Genomic DNA, 19,455 nt, shown 5'->3' on the forward strand with positions numbered 1-19,455 from the left:
CTCAGTGCCCCTGTCCTGTGTCCTGCTCACCTCAGTGCCCCTGTCCTGTGTCCTGCTCACCTCAGTGCCCCTGTCCTGTGTCCTGCTCACATCTCACTCCCCTCGGTGTTACCGTGCTCAGTGCCACAGCCCAGCCCGAGGGGAGCCTGCCAGCCCCTGACCCAGAGCTCTGTTCTAATTTGGGGATGCAGTGTGTGCTGGGCTTTGAGTTGTGCTGCTGGCTTCCTTTCCCCTGCCTTTGTCTGCCTGGCACAGGTCCCTACCAACTTTGTGCAAGTGCAGACCAATAGGACAAAAAATAAATTAGCCATTTCAGCATGGCAGGCTTTAGCTGCCCAGAGCCCTTGTTCCTTGCCTGGAGAGCTTCTATGGCAGAGCAATTTCCAATGAATAATTAGGCAGTCACTTCCATAGAAGTTAACATTATGTTATTTGAAATTGCAGGTTCAGCGTGAAGCTGATTGCACAAAAGATTACAGGCTGAGGAGGATCAATCCCAGAGCGTTTGTGCACAAAATGACAATTTCCAATGACAGAATTATTGCTGTTTTCCAAGAAGTTTGTTTCTCTGCCTTGTTTGTGTGGGCTGCAGTTAATTTGCTGAAAGCTCCAGCTCAGCACAACACTGGAGTGGGGAGGGCTGTGTTGCTGCAGGACTTTACTCTTTGCCCAGGATTTTATGGCCCTGGCTCAGGAGCTGCTCGGAGGATGCAGAGCGCTGCAGAAAGTGAGGATGGGGATGTGGCTCTGAGGAGCACACGGCTGGACCAGGTTTGGACGCTGCTCTCTTGCCTTTTCTGATGGAGCTCTTCAGATAACACCTCTGGCCAGTGTTGTTCTCCTGTGTTCTCACATACCTGTTTGCTTATTTGGCTTGTCACCAGCTTTATTTTCTGGGTGTGCTTCTTGCTGTGACTTTTTGGGGTGATTTGTTACCTGAAAAACAAAAGAAAATGTATTTAGACTTGGGTCACTGATGATTTGGAAAAGGGAGAGCATGTTCCAGGATAGGAAATGCACCTCAGTGGGGTCATGACTCATCCTACAGCAGGATTGTGCATAGCTAATTACACATTTGTTGCCTTGATTGGTATTTGATTTGATGCTGAAAGCAGTCAGTGGAAATGATAATGATTTTGGTGTTAAAATTACAAAACTGAGGCTGAGATTCTTGGCACAAATTATAAAATGTTACCTCTTACATAATGTTAATATCTAAAAGAAATTTATTTGGTGTCAGATACTACAGTGATAATGAGTAAGAAAATAAATGCAGGGTCTGTGAACAGGGGTTTGTCAAACTGTACTTTTGAAACCACATTCAAGTCCTGCTTTCCTCTTAGTCTGGTCTTTTAGTCTCTTGTTTTTCTCTTCCCTCTCATTTTTCTGCTGTTGGTGGGCTCAGGAAAGGTGGAGGAGGTTTTCCCTAAAGCCAGGGAGTTTGACTGCCCTGAGAAGGGGCTCGTGTTGTGAACAAGGGAGTCCATGGCAGTGATTTTTATCAATGGAAGAGACTCCTTGCTACCCAATAATCTGTGCCAGTGTTTGCCTGGCTGCTGTCTGGGGGCAGGATCTGCAATTTCCAGCCATCCCCTCTCATCTGGGATGCACATCCCTGCTCCCAGCAGCTCCTGGAACCAGTGTGTAATTGATGACAGCTTCGATGAGCATCAGGGAGGTATTTCATGTGTTTTGGACTGCACTGAGTAATTGAATATCTGGAATTGGTGTAGAGGAAATGAGGTGTGGAGCAGGTGCTGAGTGGAGCCCTGCTCAAGGCAAGGGGACATCCTTGGCCTGGTGTTCCAGCCTTTGCTGCTGTATCATTCTCTCTGTTTGTTTGGGTTCTTTTTTTTTGACTCTGGAGGGAATCTGTCAGTTTAAGTGTGGTTTTGATCACTGTAAATCTTCCCCTTGCAGAAGTGCTGGGTTTGGGTTTGTTTTGCCAACACGGCTCTGAGTAATGGAGGGATTTTGGTAGAGTGTTGAGCAATGTTTAGTTGACACTTTTAAAAAAAGAAAATCCACCCCTTTCCATGGCCTAGTTTATAGTAGCTGAAATAAAACTGGCACAGAGAACATTTACAAGTTGCAAATTAAACAGGTTTGTTTATAGTAGCCACGATTCAGTATTTAACTGCCAGGATAAAAATAAGCAGGACGTGTGGCTGCAGCATCCCAAGAATCTGCCTCTCATTTGGGAAATGGGAAGGGCAAGGCCACGGGCAGGAGTGGCACAGCCAGCCTTGAGTGGAGTTCTGGAGTTCTGGAGTTCTGACACATCTGTGCTTCCCCCCCAAATTTCCCTTGGAAATGTTCAATATTCCGCTTTCCTCTGCTGAAAGTCAGAGCAAGGGAGGTGTGAGTGATGAGCAGGCAAGGAGTTAATCTCTTTTTTCTTCCTTAAAGCCAGGTGAGTGGTCGTGGCTCTCTCCCCTGGGCCAGAACATCCTCCTCTATCCTGGAGCATCTTCCTGGGGCCGAGCAGAGAGCAAAGCCCCTGTGGCTGGCAGTGAGTGTGTGCAGGAGCTGTGCCTCGAGAGCCCATCTCACACAGGCTCTAGGAACTGATGCTGTGCTTTCTGTGCCTCTCCTTTCTGTGCCTCACTTCTTTCTGTTCCTTTTCTCTCACCTCATTCAAACTCAGGCTCTGCTTTTTGGGTGCAGGCGCAGCCGGTGCTGCTGAGCCATCAGTTCTGGAGCCCTCATGAGAAATCCTGGGATGCTTTGGGTTGGAGGGACCTCAGAGCCCATCCAGTGTCACCCCTGCCATGGCAGGGACACCTCCCACTGTCCCAGGAGCTCCAAACCCATCCAGCCTGGCCTTGGGCACTGCCAGGGATTCAGGGGCTGCTCTTCCCCTCCCAGGGAACAATTCCTGCCCAATATCCCATCCAACCCTGCCCTCTAGACTCACTTTCTCTTATACCTGGAAAGATATTTGACAAGGATTATGAGAGCTCTCATTATCTGTTTGGAAACAGTTTTGATTTCTGTGACTCCAAGGTGACTCCAGAGCTGCTAAAAAGAAATATTTTCAAAAAAACCAGCATACTAGGTTTTCATTTAAACTTCCTGGGATTCCAGAGGAACAGTTGATTCATTCTTTTATCCCTTGAAAAGAAAGGATAAAGTGTAAAAGAGAGGAGCCTTTGCCTGCTAGAGCAGCAGGGTGTAGCCAATGCTGTGATTACTGTCTGAAGTATCAGCCCTGCTGCTGTTCAGTGCTGCTGAACAAAGGATTGAGGGACTGGAAATGTCAGAGCTTCTAAAACTCTTGGCCAAGGAGCCAGCAGGTTCCTGGGAGTTGTTCTGCTCTCCAGGACTGTCACAGAATCCCAGAATGGTTTGGGCTGGAAGGGACCTCAAAGCTCATCTTGTTCCACCCCCTGCTACAAACCTGGTGGGTTCCCTGAAATAAAGGTGCTTTGGAGGTGTTGCACTGGATTTTCCCCTGGCAGTGATAACAGATAAGTGATGGATTTCCCCCTTTCAGGACATTGGGCTGCTCTGAGTCTTTCTGCCGTGTTTCAGCATTAATTGTGAACTTGATGCAACCTCAGACATGCTTAGTTTGAGTTTGCCTTTTGGAGTATTCTGGGGAGAAGTCCACAGGAGCAGGGTGGTTTGGCTTAAGCACTACAGAGATGCTTCTCAAATGCTGACACTTGAAAAACAATTAACTCTTTTTTAAACTCTTCTTTTTTTCAGTTCCTTGTGAGGAGCCTGGAAGAACCTTCAGTAGAGCTGCTATCACTGATGAGAGATCTTTTATGCCAAGGTAAGGGTTTTTTAGTGTTCTCATCATATTTTAAATGTAATTTCTGTGAACATTGGAGTGGGTAACTGATAAGTGAAGTTCTTGGCACTCACTCCCTCTTGGTGCTGTCTTTGCTTTATTTGGTTCATGCTTCTCTCTCCCCACCGCCCAAATTACCAATTTCTTGATGAGCTGCTGAAAGTTTTGTAACAGAAGCAGCTGGTTTTGCATCAGGTTTGTATCCTGAAGGGTCTCAGCCCTTGTCCCCACCACCTCCTGCAGCCTCTGCCCCGCTCTTCCCCTTGGGAAATACCCTGGGAGTTCTGTGCTTCCTGCCCCGATGCAGCCCCGGCTGCAGGAGGCTGAGGATGACTCCTGCAGCAGGAGAATGCACCAGGGCTTGGCTGAGCACAGCTGCAGGGCAGTGGGAGCCACATTTCAGGGCAGGGCTCCAGCTCTGCTTGCATCTGCCCGTGGTCCTTCGCAGGGATCCTCTGCCTTTGGGTATTGACACAAATATCCTGCAGCTTTTCTCACCTCTCCAGCTGCTCCTGGGGTAGAGCCCCTCACTTTTCTGTCAGGAAGGAGCTGAGCAGCTTGGGGCTGCTGCTGGGAATGGATGAATGTCCATTTGTGTCTCCTCCCGGGCACTTGTGACAGCAGCAGCAGAGAAGAGATGTTCCTGTTAAAGAATACAGAACACAGATGGATTCTGGTGGATTCACAGATGGCTGTTTGATGGTGTAGAAGCAAAGCTTTTTGTGATTACAGATGAAAGAACCCTATGATTTCTCAGCCTGTAGGTGATGCAGGTGGTTTGGGATGTGATGGGATGGCAGAGATGTGCCCTGTGCTTGTCCTGCCACAGCTCAGGGGCACAAGGAGACACACTCAGCTTTTGCTTTGCACCACACCATTCAGAACCAATGAGAACATGTACAGCTAATTTTTTTTACACTCTTTAGTGACCATACTCTTCTCTTGACTCTGAAGGAAGACTTAACAGCCATAATTCAGTTCCATTTGGAAATGGAGCCGTTGCTTCACAGCATGTGACTGCTGCAGAGAGCTCTGGATGGAAATGAATGCTGCTGTGTCTGACTGTATTTAGGTGGGCTTCAACAGTTGCCAAATGAAAAGTTGGCCAGGGTGCAGCATAGTAATTTCTTGAGCACTCTATTCATGTAGTATAAACAGATAACATTAACATACTTGTGAAAGAGCTACAAGATAATTAAGGCATGTGGGGTTTACAGTAATAAGGCTCGTGCCTTTCAGGATCTTGGTTTCCTGTTGCACCTGAAAAAAAAAAATCAGCAAATACTGTAGAGAAGAAATGAGAAGTTAGTCTTGTACTGCTCCCAGCTTAAACTTTCCCACAAGTATTTTCTACTATAAATAAGAAGTGAAATAGTTCACAGCTAAATTTAACCCTTAGCTTGATTGCTTTCTGAGTTTTCTTTGGTGGAACTGACTGTGGGACTGTAGGGAAATGAAGACAACCTGGATCAATAAGTTGTATTTATGCTTTATAAAAAATGCATGAGATTTTAATTTCTTGGGATTATCAAAGGGAAAATAAATATTAATTGGAATTCCCCTCTCCTTCCCATTCAGAATCATGATTTTGAAAGAAAGGAAGTGAGTGTTACTTCTCAGGGAAATGCTGAAGCAGAAGAGCTCGCAGTTCCCAGAATTTAGCCAGAGCTGTTGTCAGTGTCCTAGAGTGCACAGCCATCCCCTGCTCTGCTTTTAGGCAGTTTCTGGAAAACCCCTTTCAGTCTGACTTGGTTTCACAATTTGCAGTTAGGCAACTGCAGCTCACGTGGGCTTCAAGAGTTGAAGAAAAACCTCCTGCAGGTGCTTAGAAAGATGGGCTGCACTGATGGCAGGGCAGCTTGGCTGTGGAACTGCAGAGCCCCAGCACAGGCAAGTCCTTTATTTCTGTTATTCCAGCTTAAAAAATGAGTTTAAACTCGTGCTGAACCGAGCCCAGGAATTTGTGTGTCTCTCTCTAGCTGCACATGGGATTTTCAGATTTTTGTTTAAAGGCACTCTTGGGTGATGTTAAGCCCATGAAGCAGGTGAGGGTGAGGGTGAAGGGGGATGTTTGGGGAGGCTCCCCAGCTCTCAGTTCAGCTCACACAGGGTTCCTCTTGCCTCTGTTTTACATCTTCCCCTTGGGAGCAGAAATGACAGAAGAGAACCTGTCCCTAATTAATGATTACATAAACTTGGGACACAGATTGTCAGGGAATTGTCCACATTGCAAAGCTAAAAATACAGCCCCTGTTCTTCACAGGCGTGCTCACGGCCACATCAGCGAGGTGATGCATTTCTCCATCAGACTGTCTGGAAGACGTTTTTATTTTTAAAGGCTGCAGCCTGTGAGCCCATAAATTGTGTGGCAGCGTTGGTTTGAAGTGCCTGGGAGCAGAGGAGGCTGCCCAGGCTCCCAGCTCTGCTGTGTGCAGCCTTACTTGGGAAGGAAGCGCCGTCCCTGCGGAAGGGGGGATTCGTGCTGAGCTCATTGTTTGCCGCAGCCCCGGAGCGGGACAGCCCAGCCTGGCTGCTAATATAAACACCCTGGAAAGTGTTTATCACCAGCTTTGTCATTTGCCTTATTTGTCAGGGAACCTCGAGGAGAAGGAGAAGTTTTCTGGTGCTGCGTAGTGACTTGAGGGAGTTGCAAGATTTCCATAAAAAGGCAGAGCCCGTGCTGGGCGAGCAGAGAGCTCTGCCTTGGCAGCCGTGCGCTGGGCCTGACCTTTTCCAGAGAGAGAATGCTGACCTAAATCCCTCCCTGCTGGGGGTGGGGGCAGAGAAACCTCTTGACTTGCTTCTTTCTGATCTAATTTTCTTGTCCCGTGCTCTGGTGTGTGCCATGAAGTGCTGAGGAAGCAGAGGACAGGCAGTGACAGCTCGTGGTGCCCAGCACAGCTGGGACAGGCTCTGTGTTTGTCCCATGCTGTGTCCATCCTCTTCCTCCCCCAGCACTGCCAGGATCAGCTTTGGCCATTTCCTGTGACCTGGGGCTGTTGGAGTGGCCTTCTCAGCCTGAGTGTGTTCATGTGGAGAAAGGCAGAGCTGTCAATAAATGTGTTCCTGTCCTGGGAGGATTGGGTGAAGGGGGAGTGCTGCTGTTTTCAGGACAGGGTCACAGCTCTGGGTTTTAACTGCTGCCTTCTCTCCTGCCTTGCAGGTCGTCGCTCTCTGAACAGACCACACCATGCGTGAGTACAAGCTGGTGGTCCTTGGTTCAGGAGGTGTGGGCAAGTCTGCTCTGGTGAGTTTGGGGAAGCAGCTCTGGAGCCCATCCCCAGCCCTCCAGCTGCCTGGCTCTCTCAGACCAGGTTCCTCATGCTTTGGGGAGTTTGTGTGACTTCTAACATGTGCCAGGACTTCCTTGTAGCCACTGTGCCACTGCTGAGAGGAGGGGTGGCATGGTTTTGGAGAGGTGGTTAATTGCTGGTAATTAATCACTAGTGTGTCATGTCTGCTTCCTGCATGGGTGTTGTGCTGTACATGGCTGAATATCTGTGTGAGTATTAAAAGCCCAACAGCGCTGGCAGAGCAGGAGAAGTCTGGCTGGAATCAGTGACAGAAGTGGGGGTTCAGCCTTGCACACCCCAAAGGCTGCGTGGTTTCCATCCCGAGCGAGCACCTGGGCTCAGGGCACTGAACCCCTCTGCAGCCTGATGACACTTTGCACTCCTCAAGTGCTTGTCTTGTTCCTAAGGAGAGGTTTACACAGCAGAGTTGATAGCAGAGCCCTGAGACAGACACTTGTGTCACCCATTTATCACTCAGCAGTCAAGCAGCTCTCTCCAGCAGAACTGGTCAAGTGTGAATTATCTACAGCAAGGAACTGCAGCGTTCCTTGTCACAGACACGAGCTGAGCAGCCTTCCTGTCCTGCCTCGCTGTTTATTCTGCTGCCACAGCCAGGTAATAATCCTGGTAAATCACCTGCAGAATCCCAGGGAACAGGAGGAGACATTATTCAGTTGTATATCAAATTTGATGCACTCTTTCAGCAATCCTAATCACTACAAGGTGTGTACAAGGTGTAGTTTTTTTACATGCTCTGTTCTTCCACAGCAATATAAGCAATCTGAATTACTTTTTCCACCAGCACTTCCCTGATTATCTTAGTTTTCTTTTATAACACTGAAAGACTCACTAGGTGAGATGGGCCACTTAGTAGTATGCTGTAAATAAAAATTACTCAGCATCTGACATACTTGAATTTCCTTCTCGGTGATGTGAAGTCTGAGTCAGCACCATCACTGACCTTTTTAACAGCTGAAATGCAAATACTCAAATAGTCTGGTAAACAAAAGTTAAATTCTTTTTGCCAGGGTGGGTGCTAAGTCAGCATGTTTGATAATTCCTGTGCAGCATAGATCCATTGTGTTCATAGGAGCACCCAGAAAGTGCCAATTAGCAGCTAGGAGTGGATAATAATTAGCTTTCAAAGGGTCTGTGCTTATTTACAAGCATTAGCAAGGAGAGGTTACAAGGTGGGATTTAAAATAATATCACTTTAAATTTCATTCTCCCAACTGTATAAACTGACCTGTGCAACAAAGAGCCTGGTGTTGATTTCCAGCTCAGTTTGCATTGGAGTGCAGATGACAAGATGGGGTTGTTTCACTGCAGCTCCTCCTTGTTTTAACTCTTCTGTGCCAGCACAGGGCTGCTGCTGCTTCTGGAGCAGCAGAAAACCTTCACAGTTATAAAGCCACAATCATTTAGCAACTTTTGTTTCCTGTACAACAGTTTCATCCCATTTCTGGGGCTGAAACTGTTCTGGAGTTCTGTGGGTGACACAATTTACAGTGCCCAGTGGTGCAGCCTTACACAGACTGGAAATTAAAGTTGGGCTGCACAACCCAAACAGAGGGAAACTTCTAAAAGTCTTGGATCTACCTTGGATAACCCAAAACCAGCCCCAGATTTGTAGCTTCTCCCTTGGCCTCTCCTTTGGCTGTAATGAATAGAAGTGAAGCCCATCAGAGATGAGGAGTGCTCCATGTGAGCAGGGCTGTGGCAGTTCCCCAGGCAGAGGGGGACAGATGTGCCAGTGCTGATGTGAGAGCCTGACAGAGCTGCCTTCCCTGGGGAGCAGCTGGTGCTGACCTGAATTCCCAGCAACAATCCAAAAACACAGCCTGTAACCTCCAGCTCTGGCTGCTGCTGTTGATGTAACACGGTGATCCACTGAACCTTGCTGTGATCTGGTGCTCAGGCAGACTGGACAGCTGCTCAGTGGGACTGGAGAAGCAGGGATGCACTTATTTAGTGATACAGAATGATTTTGAAATGAGGTACTTGTGGCTTCTCAGACTTTCCTCACAAATTTGCTGTTTAAAGCTTGTGAAAGGTTGGGTTGGCAGAAGATATGTGGTGTGTGTTGGTTGATTTTCAAGAGACAGAATGAAGTTCTGGCATCTCAGCTCTCAGTTTCACGAGTGCACATCACCTTGCTTTACAAATATCACCAAATCTGCAGCCACTCCTGTGCTGTTTTACTGCAGATAACTGTGGGTGAAGAGGAAGAAGGAGCTTTTCCTCCCAGAGGAGAAGGAAAACTGTCCTGGCAGAAGGCAGAGCACAGAGCTGGGCTCCCAGGGGTGCTCCCATCCCTCTGACAGCTCCCTGGGAAGTGTTGAGGTGTGCAGGGAAGGAATCCTTGGAGGTGGAGTGAGGGCTCCTCCTGCAGTGCTTTGTGCACAGGGAGTGTCTGGAGGCTCTCCAGGCTGCACTCCCTGCTCTCTGCAGTGGCCCTGGGCAGCTCTGGGCTCCTTTGGATTGAAATGTGAATTTCCCACAGTGCACAGGTTGCCAGTGCTTCTGCTCAAATCTCAAGTCTTCCATATTTGGTGGTTTTTATCCTCCTAAAGTCACAGGCAGTGGAGTGAAGGCATTTTTGAGGGTATCATCTTTTCTGAGACAAGAGAGCAAACAGTTGATGTGCAAAAAAGTTGTGCAAACATGGCTCAAATAACGTGATTTTAACAGAAAAAACACAAATTTCATTTGCAAAATGGAAATTTTATGTCTTTTTCTCACTATTTGATAAAAACAGCAGAGCAGTTTTACTGATGTTGCTTTTTCCTGTGAATGTTTCTGGATGTGTTCAGCTCACTTAGGGTTTTTTCTCCTTTCTTTCCTCTCCAGACTGTACAGTTCGTTCAGGGAATTTTTGTTGAAAAATATGACCCAACAATAGAAGATTCATACAGAAAGGTAAACCAGCATGGTTTTTATTTCTCTGAAGAGAATTTGAAATTGCTGGGACTGTTTTGGGTGCAGGGCTGGAATTGCTGAGCAGAAATCCGTGCAGGATCCCTGAGCTGTTACGTAATGCCAGGCACAGAGCTGCTTTCTTCCCTGGATGGATGTCAAGTGACCCATTGTTTCACGGATTAGAAATGTCACCAGCATTAAAGGCACCAAAACATACACTGAAAACTTGTGACATTTCTGCCTGGGATAATTAAATTAAATCGTGGCATGAGTTCTGCTGTTAAATTTACTTGACTTTCCTGGAATTACCCTCGTTGATCCAAGACATTTCTCAGGGAGTGGAGCATTTGCAAAGTCTCACTGTGAGAACCCTGAAATATTTGAATTTTCCTCTCTTCCTTATTCCCTTCTCTCCCATCAGCATAGTAAAATTGAAGTTTTAAGGTGCTTTGATTTGTAGGAGTGGATTAAGTCGAGATATTTACAGTCTCACTTAAGTTGAGATGTTTACAGTGAGCTGCTCATTTAAGCCTTGCTAATGAAGGGAGTCCTGGAGCACATGAGCTGACCCAAATGCCTGGCTTGGGGCAGGATTAATCCTCTCCCAGCAGTGCTGCTCAGCCCTGGGCAGGTGCAGGTGCCTGCTCTGCTCAGAGCCCTTTGTGGCAGAAGAACAAACTGAGCTGAGATCCCTCCTGCCTGTCCCACTGCACACCACTGAGTCTGAGCTCTTTGTTCCCCTTTTTCCCCAGCAAGTGGAAGTAGACTGTCAGCAGTGTATGCTGGAGATCCTCGACACAGCAGGGACAGTAAGTGACATTTCTTTATCTGATTGCTGTGGAGTTCCTTTGTTAAGAGTGGTGATCCAAGCAAAAGCAATAAATCAGCTGCAGTAACGTAAAGGGAAGGATTTTGTTCAATAACCCCAGCCCAGTGTGGTGAGTGCCAGTGGCCTGGAGGGCTCTGTCCCCAGCTGCTGCCCCCTGTGCCATCCCCACATCAGCCTTCTGCTCTGGGAGGGTTCTGAGCTTTGCAAGTGGCTGGAACACAAGGCCAGAGCCTGCAGCCAGAGCCAGCCCAGCACAGGGGCTGCTCCCCAGTACAGCCCAGAACATCCCAGTACAGCCCAGNACATCCCAGTACAGCCCAGAACATCCCAGTACAGCCCAGAACATCCCAGCACATCCCAGCACATCCCAGTACAGCCCAGCACATCCCAGTACAGCCCAGCACATCCCAGTACAGCCCAGCACATCCCAGTACAGCCCAGCACATCCCAGTACAGCCCAGCCCAGCACAGGGGCTGCTCCCCAGTACAGCCCAGAACATCCCAGTACAGCCCAGCACATCCCAGTACAGCCCAGCCCAGCACAGGGGCTGCTCCCCAGTACAGCCCAGCACATCCCAGTACAGCCCAGCACATCCCAGTACAGCCCAGAACATCCCAGCACAGCCCAGAACATCCCAGCACAGCCCAGAACATCCCAGAACATCCCAGTACAGCCCAGCCCAGCCCAGCACAGCCCAGCACAGCCCAGCACAGCCCAGCCCAGCCCAGCCCAGCACAGGGGCTGCTCCCCAGCCAGTGCCAGCAGCCTGTGGAGAGGAGTTCCTCAGCAAAGCTGGCCCTGCCAGGGAGCCTGGGGCCCGTGGGGACACCTCCCTGCTCTGCCTGGGGGCTGCCAGCACAGCCCAGCTGCTCCCTGGAGCTTGCTTTTACTGGGAAAGCGTTGGGAATTCCCACCAGCAGCTGCAGAAGTTGCTGCTGTGTGGGTCTGGTAAAAGCCCTGTCCCTGCTGGCGTTGTCCAGCCCACTCTGGCATTTCAGTCTGTCTGCAGAGATGGTTTTACTGCTGCTCTTCATCTTTTCCACATTTTTTTGAGAAACCCTTTATTAAGGGAAAAAGAAACCCCAAAGGGAAAGAGAGTGTTAATGCTTTTATTCAATTTCCATGCTTCAGTGGGTTTCTGTGAGGGGTAAATATGTAAATCCATGCTGTATGGCACTGTATGCTCGTCTCCAGTACAATAAAACTATTCCTTTGGAGCTATTCATTAGTTGCATTCACCAGCTAATTACTTTAAAAAATATTTGCTTGCAGGAGCAATTCACAGCCATGAGGGATCTGTACATGAAGAATGGGCAGGGGTTTGCACTAGTATATTCTATAACAGCACAGTCCACGTTTAACGACCTCCAGGACCTGCGGGAACAGATTTTACGGGTTAAGGACACTGAAGATGTGAGTAGAATGTGTTTGTATTTATTTCTGCAAATGGTTAAGGAGTGTTTGCTCTCAAGTGCCTGGATGTTTACAGACAAAGCTTCTTTCAAAGAATATTCTTGGTTAGTGTTGAGTAAGTTTTTGGTGGTGTTGTTTGAGGCACAGCACCTGCTAAGGGCCATCACAAAACCAGATTTTCCCATGTCCTGGAAGCCACAGTGTTTTGAAGTGCTGGGAGTTGACTGAGAACAACATGATTTAACTTTTTCTCTAGACTCCTTTCCAGGATTTGAATTTTCTCCTTTCTCTGTGCTTTAGCTGTGCTTTATTTCCCTCAAAGTTAAGGAGGAATAGCAGTGAGGATATTGTAATGTTCTCAGTAGCTCTGCAGCTGTCTTGCACTGGAGGCTGACAGGGTTATCCCAGGTGTGTGAAGGGGAAGCTGAAGTTCAAAGCTGGGAATAAATATTAACAGTGTGTTGTAAATTACCAAATGGAGCAGGTAATGATTTATTTTCCAGCTGGAAGTGACTCGATTTCTGCTCAAAGAATGAAATGTTTGAGGAAATGGAGCGGGTGCACACCCTTATCAGCAGCTCTTTGGGGTTTATTCTGGGTCTCCACAGCGTGGGGGAAACAGGAATTGGTTCTGGGCTGTGGCACCGTCCTGCTCTGCTCTCAGCCTGTGCCATCCCCAGGGCTGCTGTCCCAGCAGAGCCCCAGGGGACAGGGAGCAGCCTCAGGACACTGCTGTCCCCAAGCAGGTGGCACCTGGGAGAGGAGCTGGAGATTGTTGGGTGGGCTTTGTTCCCCTGTTGAAGGTGTTAGAGAATCCCAGAGAGGTTTGGGCTGGAGGGGTTCTCAAAGCTCATCCATGGGCAGGGACACCTCCCTCTGTCCCAGGGTGCTCCAAGCCCTGGCCAGGCTGGGCTGGGACAGCTCCTTTTGTTCCTCTTGGGACGTCTTGGAGGGCCTGTGACAGACTCTGGAGAGGGGCAGGTGCCACTTCATCATCCTTGTCCCCTGATTTTTATTGGTTTTCATACTTCATTCTGCACTTTTCCCCCTGCACTTTTCCCCCTGCACTTTTCCCCCTGCACTTTTCCCCCTGCACTTTTCCTCCTGCACTTTTCCCTCTGCACTTTTCCCCCTGCACTTTTCCCCCTGCACTTTTCCCCCTGCACTTTTCCCCCTGCACTTTTCCCTCTGCACTTTTCCCCCTGCACTTTTCCCCCTGCACTTTTCCTACTGCATTTTTCCACTGCATTTCCCCCTCCTCAGTCTGAGAGCCCCAGCAGCACAGAGCTCCCTGTACATGAACTTGCTGATGGATCTCTCTTCCTGCTTGCTCCTCTCCAGGTTCCCATGATCCTGGTTGGCAATAAATGTGACCTGGAGGAAGAACGAGTCGTGGGCAAAGAGCAGGGGCAGAACTTAGCACGACAGTGGTGTAACTGTGCCTTTCTAGAATCGTCTGCAAAGTCCAAAATCAACGTAAACGAGGTAACCACCATGTGCCACTGAAGCTGGGTGTGTCTGAACTGGGGAGATCCAGGATGATCCCAATTCTCAGCCTAGGAAATTGTTGCCATGCAGTGTATTTGGGTACTTTTGGTCCCTTTTCTCTGTAAAGGCAGGGTGAGTTCCCAGGTCAGTGTTTCTATAGCCAGGGGCCAGGAATAGCAGAGGTCCTGGGTTGGCTGGGTGCCTCTTAGCTCAGATAAACTTTATCCTGAAAGAGTATTTTGTAAAGATAACTGCTGCCATTCCAAACGTGGACGATGCCCCGTTGTACTCCTTGTCTTGTGTGCTGCTGCTTTTGAAGCATTTGAATTTCTGGCTGCAGATGCCTCATCACAGCCCTGTGCAAGCCCCCAGCCTGCTGAAACTGTGCCCAAACCCAGGCCTGAGCAGTTCTGAGTTTAACTGGGACCCCCTTTTGCTCTGGGTGCCTTCTCCTGCTCCCTGGGGCCGTGGGCTCGTGCTGAGGGAGCTCTGCTCCACATCAGGCACCAAGTTTTTATTCTGTGCTGGGAATTATCTGCCTGTGCCAGAGGCCAAGTTTCCAGGCACAAAAGCAAAGGTGACCCCGTGCAGCAGAGCTGGGCTGGTGCCAGCAGATAAGAGGGACCATTCAGGGGCTGTGATAAGCAGGAGCAGCAGGATCTTGGCCCAGGGCTGGGCTGGCAGCAGGGGCTGCACGGGGATGTGGAAAGGAAAGGGAGCTCCAGGCTCTGGGAATTGCAGCTCCTGTGGCTGGATTAGCCTGGCTGCAGGGCTGTGGAAAGGAAAGGGAGCTCCAGGCTCTGGGAATTGCAGCTCCTGTGGCTGGATTAGCCTGGCTGCAGGGCTGTGGAAAGGAAAGGGAGCTCCAGGCTCTGGGAATTGCAGCTCCTGTGGCTGGATTAGCCTGGCTGCAGGGCTCAGGATCCACTGCTGCCAGCAGGGATTGATCTGTGTGTCTGAGCTGGAGGAGAAGCAGGGCTGGAAATGAAGCAATGAGCAGCTCAGTCATCCAGCAGATCCCCAGGGAGGGGGATGGATGCTGGGCTCTGATTTCCAGGCTGGGGGTGCAGACTGAGCCTCCTCAGAGCCCTGGGCAGGGGTTCTGTGGGGCACAGCCTGGTGTGTCACCCCACATCCCTCACACAGGAATCCTGCCTCTCCCTCTTCCCCTGCTGGGTCTGCAGCCTCCAGCGAGCTCACATCTGAGAGAAGAATGTCATTATCTGGAAGATGAGTCTCTGGTCTCCTGCCAGTTGATATTTCCTAATTGTAAAAAGTACAAAAGCTGAGGAAATGAAAGAGAGAAATTGTGAATGAAGCAGCTCAGTGCCCTGGGAGTTTGTCCTGCTGGCTCCTGGGCTGGGGAAGCATTTGTATTCTTCTGGGGTTTATTCCTCCTTTCTCACTGCTTCTGGAGTTTCTAAATTTGTTAAAATCTAGATGAAGAGTGATAAATTCCTCCATGCATTTGCTGAATGTGAATCAAACCTTTCAGATAATAAGCTTTTAATCCAGGTGTCCTTCTGGTGCCCTGAGATGCTCTTGCAGCACAGTGACTGTTTTTAGGGATGGTGGCATTCCTGAAACCTTGTTGCAGTCATCTGTACTCACAGTCAGTACTAGCACCTAAAGAATCTAATTTATGAGAAAGGAAGATTTTAAATTTCAGTTGTTACAGTGTGTTATAAACTGTTTCTTTGTCTTCTGAATTCCTTTGGAATCAACAAGAATTTGTGAGCTGTCAGCCACTCCAGGAAGGGGAAAAAATAAACAAGGACAAGGGTGGAGCCCTCTGAAGGTTGAAATATTTCTCCTCAACGCTGTGACCCAGCTCCAAGCATTTTTGCAAAGCTCATTTTGCTATAAATGGGTTGAGTCTTGCTGGGAAAACAAGTGGCAGCAGCAGCATTGACAAAACTGCAGCTGAAAGGGGGCCCTGGTGGAGATGTGGAGTTCAGGGCAGATGTTGGGAGGGACAGGCAGGGGACAGAGCTGCAGCCCAGGGCACTGCTGATGAGGTGATCCTTGAGGGTTTTATACCTGTCTTAATAAACCCTTTGCTCATCCCGAGTTTTCTCCCACATCTCCAAAGCAAGGAAATTGTCATTTCATTGCCGTCTTCTTCTGAAGGCTTTGGTGGTGACAAACTCAATTTCCAGCTCTCTTATGTTCTGCACACTGATGGAAGTTCTGGGTTTCTTCTTCCACAAGCATCTGCTTGAGCAACATTTAATAAATTCAAGCAGTTTAATTGAATTTGCACAACTGCAGCCAGCAGGAAAGAGCTGTGAGCTCCCCAGCCTGCCTCGGTTTTGACAGCTTGTGTTTTATCACTTGGATTTTTCAGCTTGTGTTTTTCATTGGCAGATCTTTTATGACCTGGTCAGACAGATAAATAGAAAAACACCAGTGGAAAAGAAGAAGCCTAAAAAGAAATCATGTCTGCTGCTTTAGACTCCCATCAGCAGCAGCTCTGAGCCAGGTAAGAGGTGTCTGAATCCCAGCTGGGGCAGGGGAGCAGAGCAGCTCCTGCCAGAGCCCCCTTCCCTCTGCTGCTCTTGGGCTTCTTCCCTCTTCCCACAGCTCCCTGGGCTGTCCCTGAGCAGGAACTTCCTTCTGGCTCCTCTGGGCTCTCCCTCTGGCCTGTGACACCGAGCTCTGAGCCACCAGAGCTCACTTCTGCTTCCTTTTTATCCTCTGATAGATGCTGGTGTTGCTGCTGCCCCCGTGCTGGGAGCTCTGGGGACAATTACAAATTGCTTTGGGTGGGATGTGGGTTTTGATGGCACAGAAATAAAAAGCTTCCCACCAAAAAAACCAAACCAAACCAAACCCCAAACCAAAACAAGCATAAAAAGGCTGAAAACAAACCCAACCAAAAAACCACGCCAAGGCTGGACACAGCTATAAATAATCTTCCTGTGTATGTTGGCAGGGAACTCTGTGTGCTCACAGCTGTTGTGTCATGCTCCTGGAAGGAAACAGCAGCTCCACAGCTCCAGGTCTGGGACACAAATGTCCCCATTTGGGGGCAGGGAAGGGCACTGGCAGATGGCAGCTGCCTTTGTCACCCTCAGGGGGTCCCTGCTGTGTCCTGGGCTGAGCCCTGTCCTGCAGCACCCGAGAGCTGCCGGCCCCTGCTGCACTCCTGGGGACAGCAGCTGGGCCAGGCCCCGGCTCCCTGCTCTTGGTGGCCCTGAGGTGGCCCTGAGGTGCCCTGAGGTGCCCTGAGATGGCCCTGAGGTGCCCTGAGGTGGCTCTGAGGTGCTCTCAGGTGGCCCTGAGGTGCCCTGAGGTGGCCCTGGGGTGGCTCAGAGCAGCTCTGCAGGCCAGGGGCTGTTCCTGAGCTGCCCTGGGGGATGAGGGATGAGGGATGAGGGAGGAGGGAAGAGGGAGGAGGGAGGAGGGATGAGGGAAGAGGGATGGAGGGATGAGGGATGGGGGATGAGGGATGAGGGAGGAGGGAGGAGGGAGGAGGGATGAGGGAGGAGGGATGAGGGATGAGGGAAGATCCAGGTGGATTCTTCCCCCCAGCTTTGGGTGCCAGAAGAGAACAGCCCAGGGCTGTGGGGAAACAATGGCTTTAGGAAAGGAGACTGAGGAGCCTTGAGTGGCTTTTCCTATTGCTGAGGTGATCCCTCCTGCTCAGCCAGGGTGGAGTTTGGCTTCCCCAGCCCTGGAGGGAGCGATCTCTGCGCTGTCCCTCCCTCCCAGGCCCCGTGTGCAGCAGCACTGACACACTGGGAGCTGCTGGAGGAGTTCTGTGCTCAGACACCTCAGACCCTGCTGTGCTTTGGGATGGCAGGAGCCCTAAAGCCCCTCTCCCTGCACCCTCCAGTCCCTCCCTGAGTGCCCCCTGACCCAGGCCTGGATCAGGGCTCTGGAGGTGTCACATTCCTGGGGCTCTGAGAGCACCCCAGAACCCCCCAGAGCTGGAAGGGATCCCCCTCCCCTGGGCTGCTGAGCAGGGGGAATTGCAGAGCCCCTGATGCCTCTGGTGCTATCGGGCAGGGACAGGAGGGTGGCAGTTGTCTGGCCATGATAAAACACAACGAGTGCAGAGCTGCCACAATCTCCTGCTCTGGACCACAAACAGCCCTGAATTGTGGGGAAATTACATAAATAATTTATTAATAAATTAAATAGCTCTGCTGCTGCCTGTGAGCACTGTCAGGCCCTGGAGGTCACTGCCCTCCTCAGCACAGCAAGAAATGTCCCTGCATCATCTGCCACTTGTGTTCTGTTCTTTCTCCAGATTGCAGGAATGAAGAACTGTTGCCTAAATGGAAAGTGCCAGCATTCCCAACTTGAGAACCTTATGGAAATGAGTAACATATCGGAAGAAGCTTCTCCTGGTTTTTATATACTGCGGGAAGAATTTAGATCTTAAAAGTGGTTTGCACACAGTCCCTGGAAAAAGCAGTTGCTCTGTGTATATCTCTTGGAAATTTAAGCCAATATTCCTCCTCCTTTGCAATAGCAATTAACAGATGTGAAAATAAATATAATTGACTCTAGCATATGATTATCCCAAGGAGCATGGATGCATTTCAAATGTTAGAGATTGCTATTATAATTAAAATTCATATTGACCATTTTATCATAATTTCTCCCCATCAAGCACTAAAAATTTTCCACTGTTATATTTTATATCTATAACTATAGATATATATTATCCAAAATTTCCCTTTGAACTCACTGCAACAAATAACTTTTTGAGTCATTGACTTCATTTTATATTTAAAAGTTACGGAACATCATTATTTTCATTCTGCCATTGTATTCTAATTAAAAATGTTTGTGCATAATGCTTTGGAAAAATGGGTCTTTTATAGGAAAAAAACTGGGATAACTGATTTCTATGGCTTTAAAAGCAAAAAATATATAATATACTAAACCAACTCTAATATTGCTTCTTGTGTTTTACTGTCACAGATTAAATTACAGCTTTTATGAATGATTAAATTTTAGTACATTTTCATTTTTGTTTCTGTGTTTTTGTTACCGTTTCCAGCCTTTGGGTTTGCTTCATGTTCTGTGAGTTCCTCTCCCATCCTGGTGGATCAGGGCTTTTGTTGGGGTCCCCCCAAAGATCAGCAGGCACCTGCTGTGGTTTCTCCTGGCTTTTTAAAGGTTTTTAAACATTTTTAGAAGGTTTTTAAAGGTTTATTTTAAAGGTTGTGTTGCTGCAGACATTTCCTCTGTTCAGTGACTCTGATGTGCAGGAGTTTGGTTTTGCTCCAAGGTCATTCCTGACTTGGAGGATGATCCTCACCCTCAAACCTGGTTTTGGCTGGTGGTCCCTGATCAGCTGAAGGGTTTTTTGTTTCATTTTGGGTTTGTGTTTTTTGAATACCTGTTGGTGTCAGGAAGTTTCAAAGAGCTGAAGTGTGAGTTCCATCCTGCTGTGTGTGTGCAGCTCAGAGCCCCAGGGACCCCAGCCCCTCCTCGGGGATCTGCAGCCCCCACAGGGCTGGCTGAGAGCAGAAATGTGTCCTCACAGGGGAGAACAGGCCTTGTCCTGCTCCTTCAGACGGGAAATGAAGAGTGGTGTGTCCTGGAGCTGCTGCAGGGCGTGTTGGAAACGGGGGGAGCAGCTTTTGGAAACGGCTTTTTCTCAAACTGTTCTGATGCAGCTGATGGATTACAGCGACCCCAGGGTCTGAGTGCAGCCCCAGCAGGACTGGCTGCAAACATCTGGATGGAGGGACAG

The 19,455-nt window shown here is 49.0% G+C and overlaps 1 protein-coding gene across 3 annotated transcripts; it reads left to right on the top strand.

The window, feature by feature from the left end:
* The first annotated feature begins 523 nt into the window (after positions 1–523).
* On the top strand, positions 524–18,723 carry RAP1A (RAP1A, member of RAS oncogene family). Of its 3 annotated transcripts, none has more exons than XM_033519881.1 (9): positions 524–771; positions 3,712–3,781; positions 6,963–7,046; positions 9,943–10,011; positions 10,764–10,820; positions 12,114–12,254; positions 13,596–13,739; positions 16,110–16,224; positions 17,998–18,723. In XM_033519881.1, the coding sequence occupies exons 3-8, from the start codon at positions 6,990–6,992 to the stop codon at positions 16,194–16,196; spliced, it is 555 nt and encodes a 184-aa protein (XP_033375772.1). In that variant the 5' UTR covers positions 524–771; positions 3,712–3,781; positions 6,963–6,989; the 3' UTR covers positions 16,197–16,224; positions 17,998–18,723. The 3 variants fall into 3 exon arrangements, with proteins under 3 accessions (XP_033375772.1, XP_015506059.1, XP_015506057.1); XM_015650573.3 differs by lacking the exon at positions 524–771 and adding an exon at positions 5,567–5,689; XM_015650571.3 differs by lacking the exons at positions 524–771; positions 3,712–3,781; positions 6,963–7,046 and adding an exon at positions 7,428–7,707.
* The last annotated feature ends 732 nt before the right edge of the window (positions 18,724–19,455 follow it).

This window comes from Parus major, chromosome 26, assembly GCF_001522545.3.
Source record: "Parus major isolate Abel chromosome 26, Parus_major1.1, whole genome shotgun sequence".
NCBI classification, from domain to species: Eukaryota; Metazoa; Chordata; class Aves; order Passeriformes; family Paridae; genus Parus; species Parus major.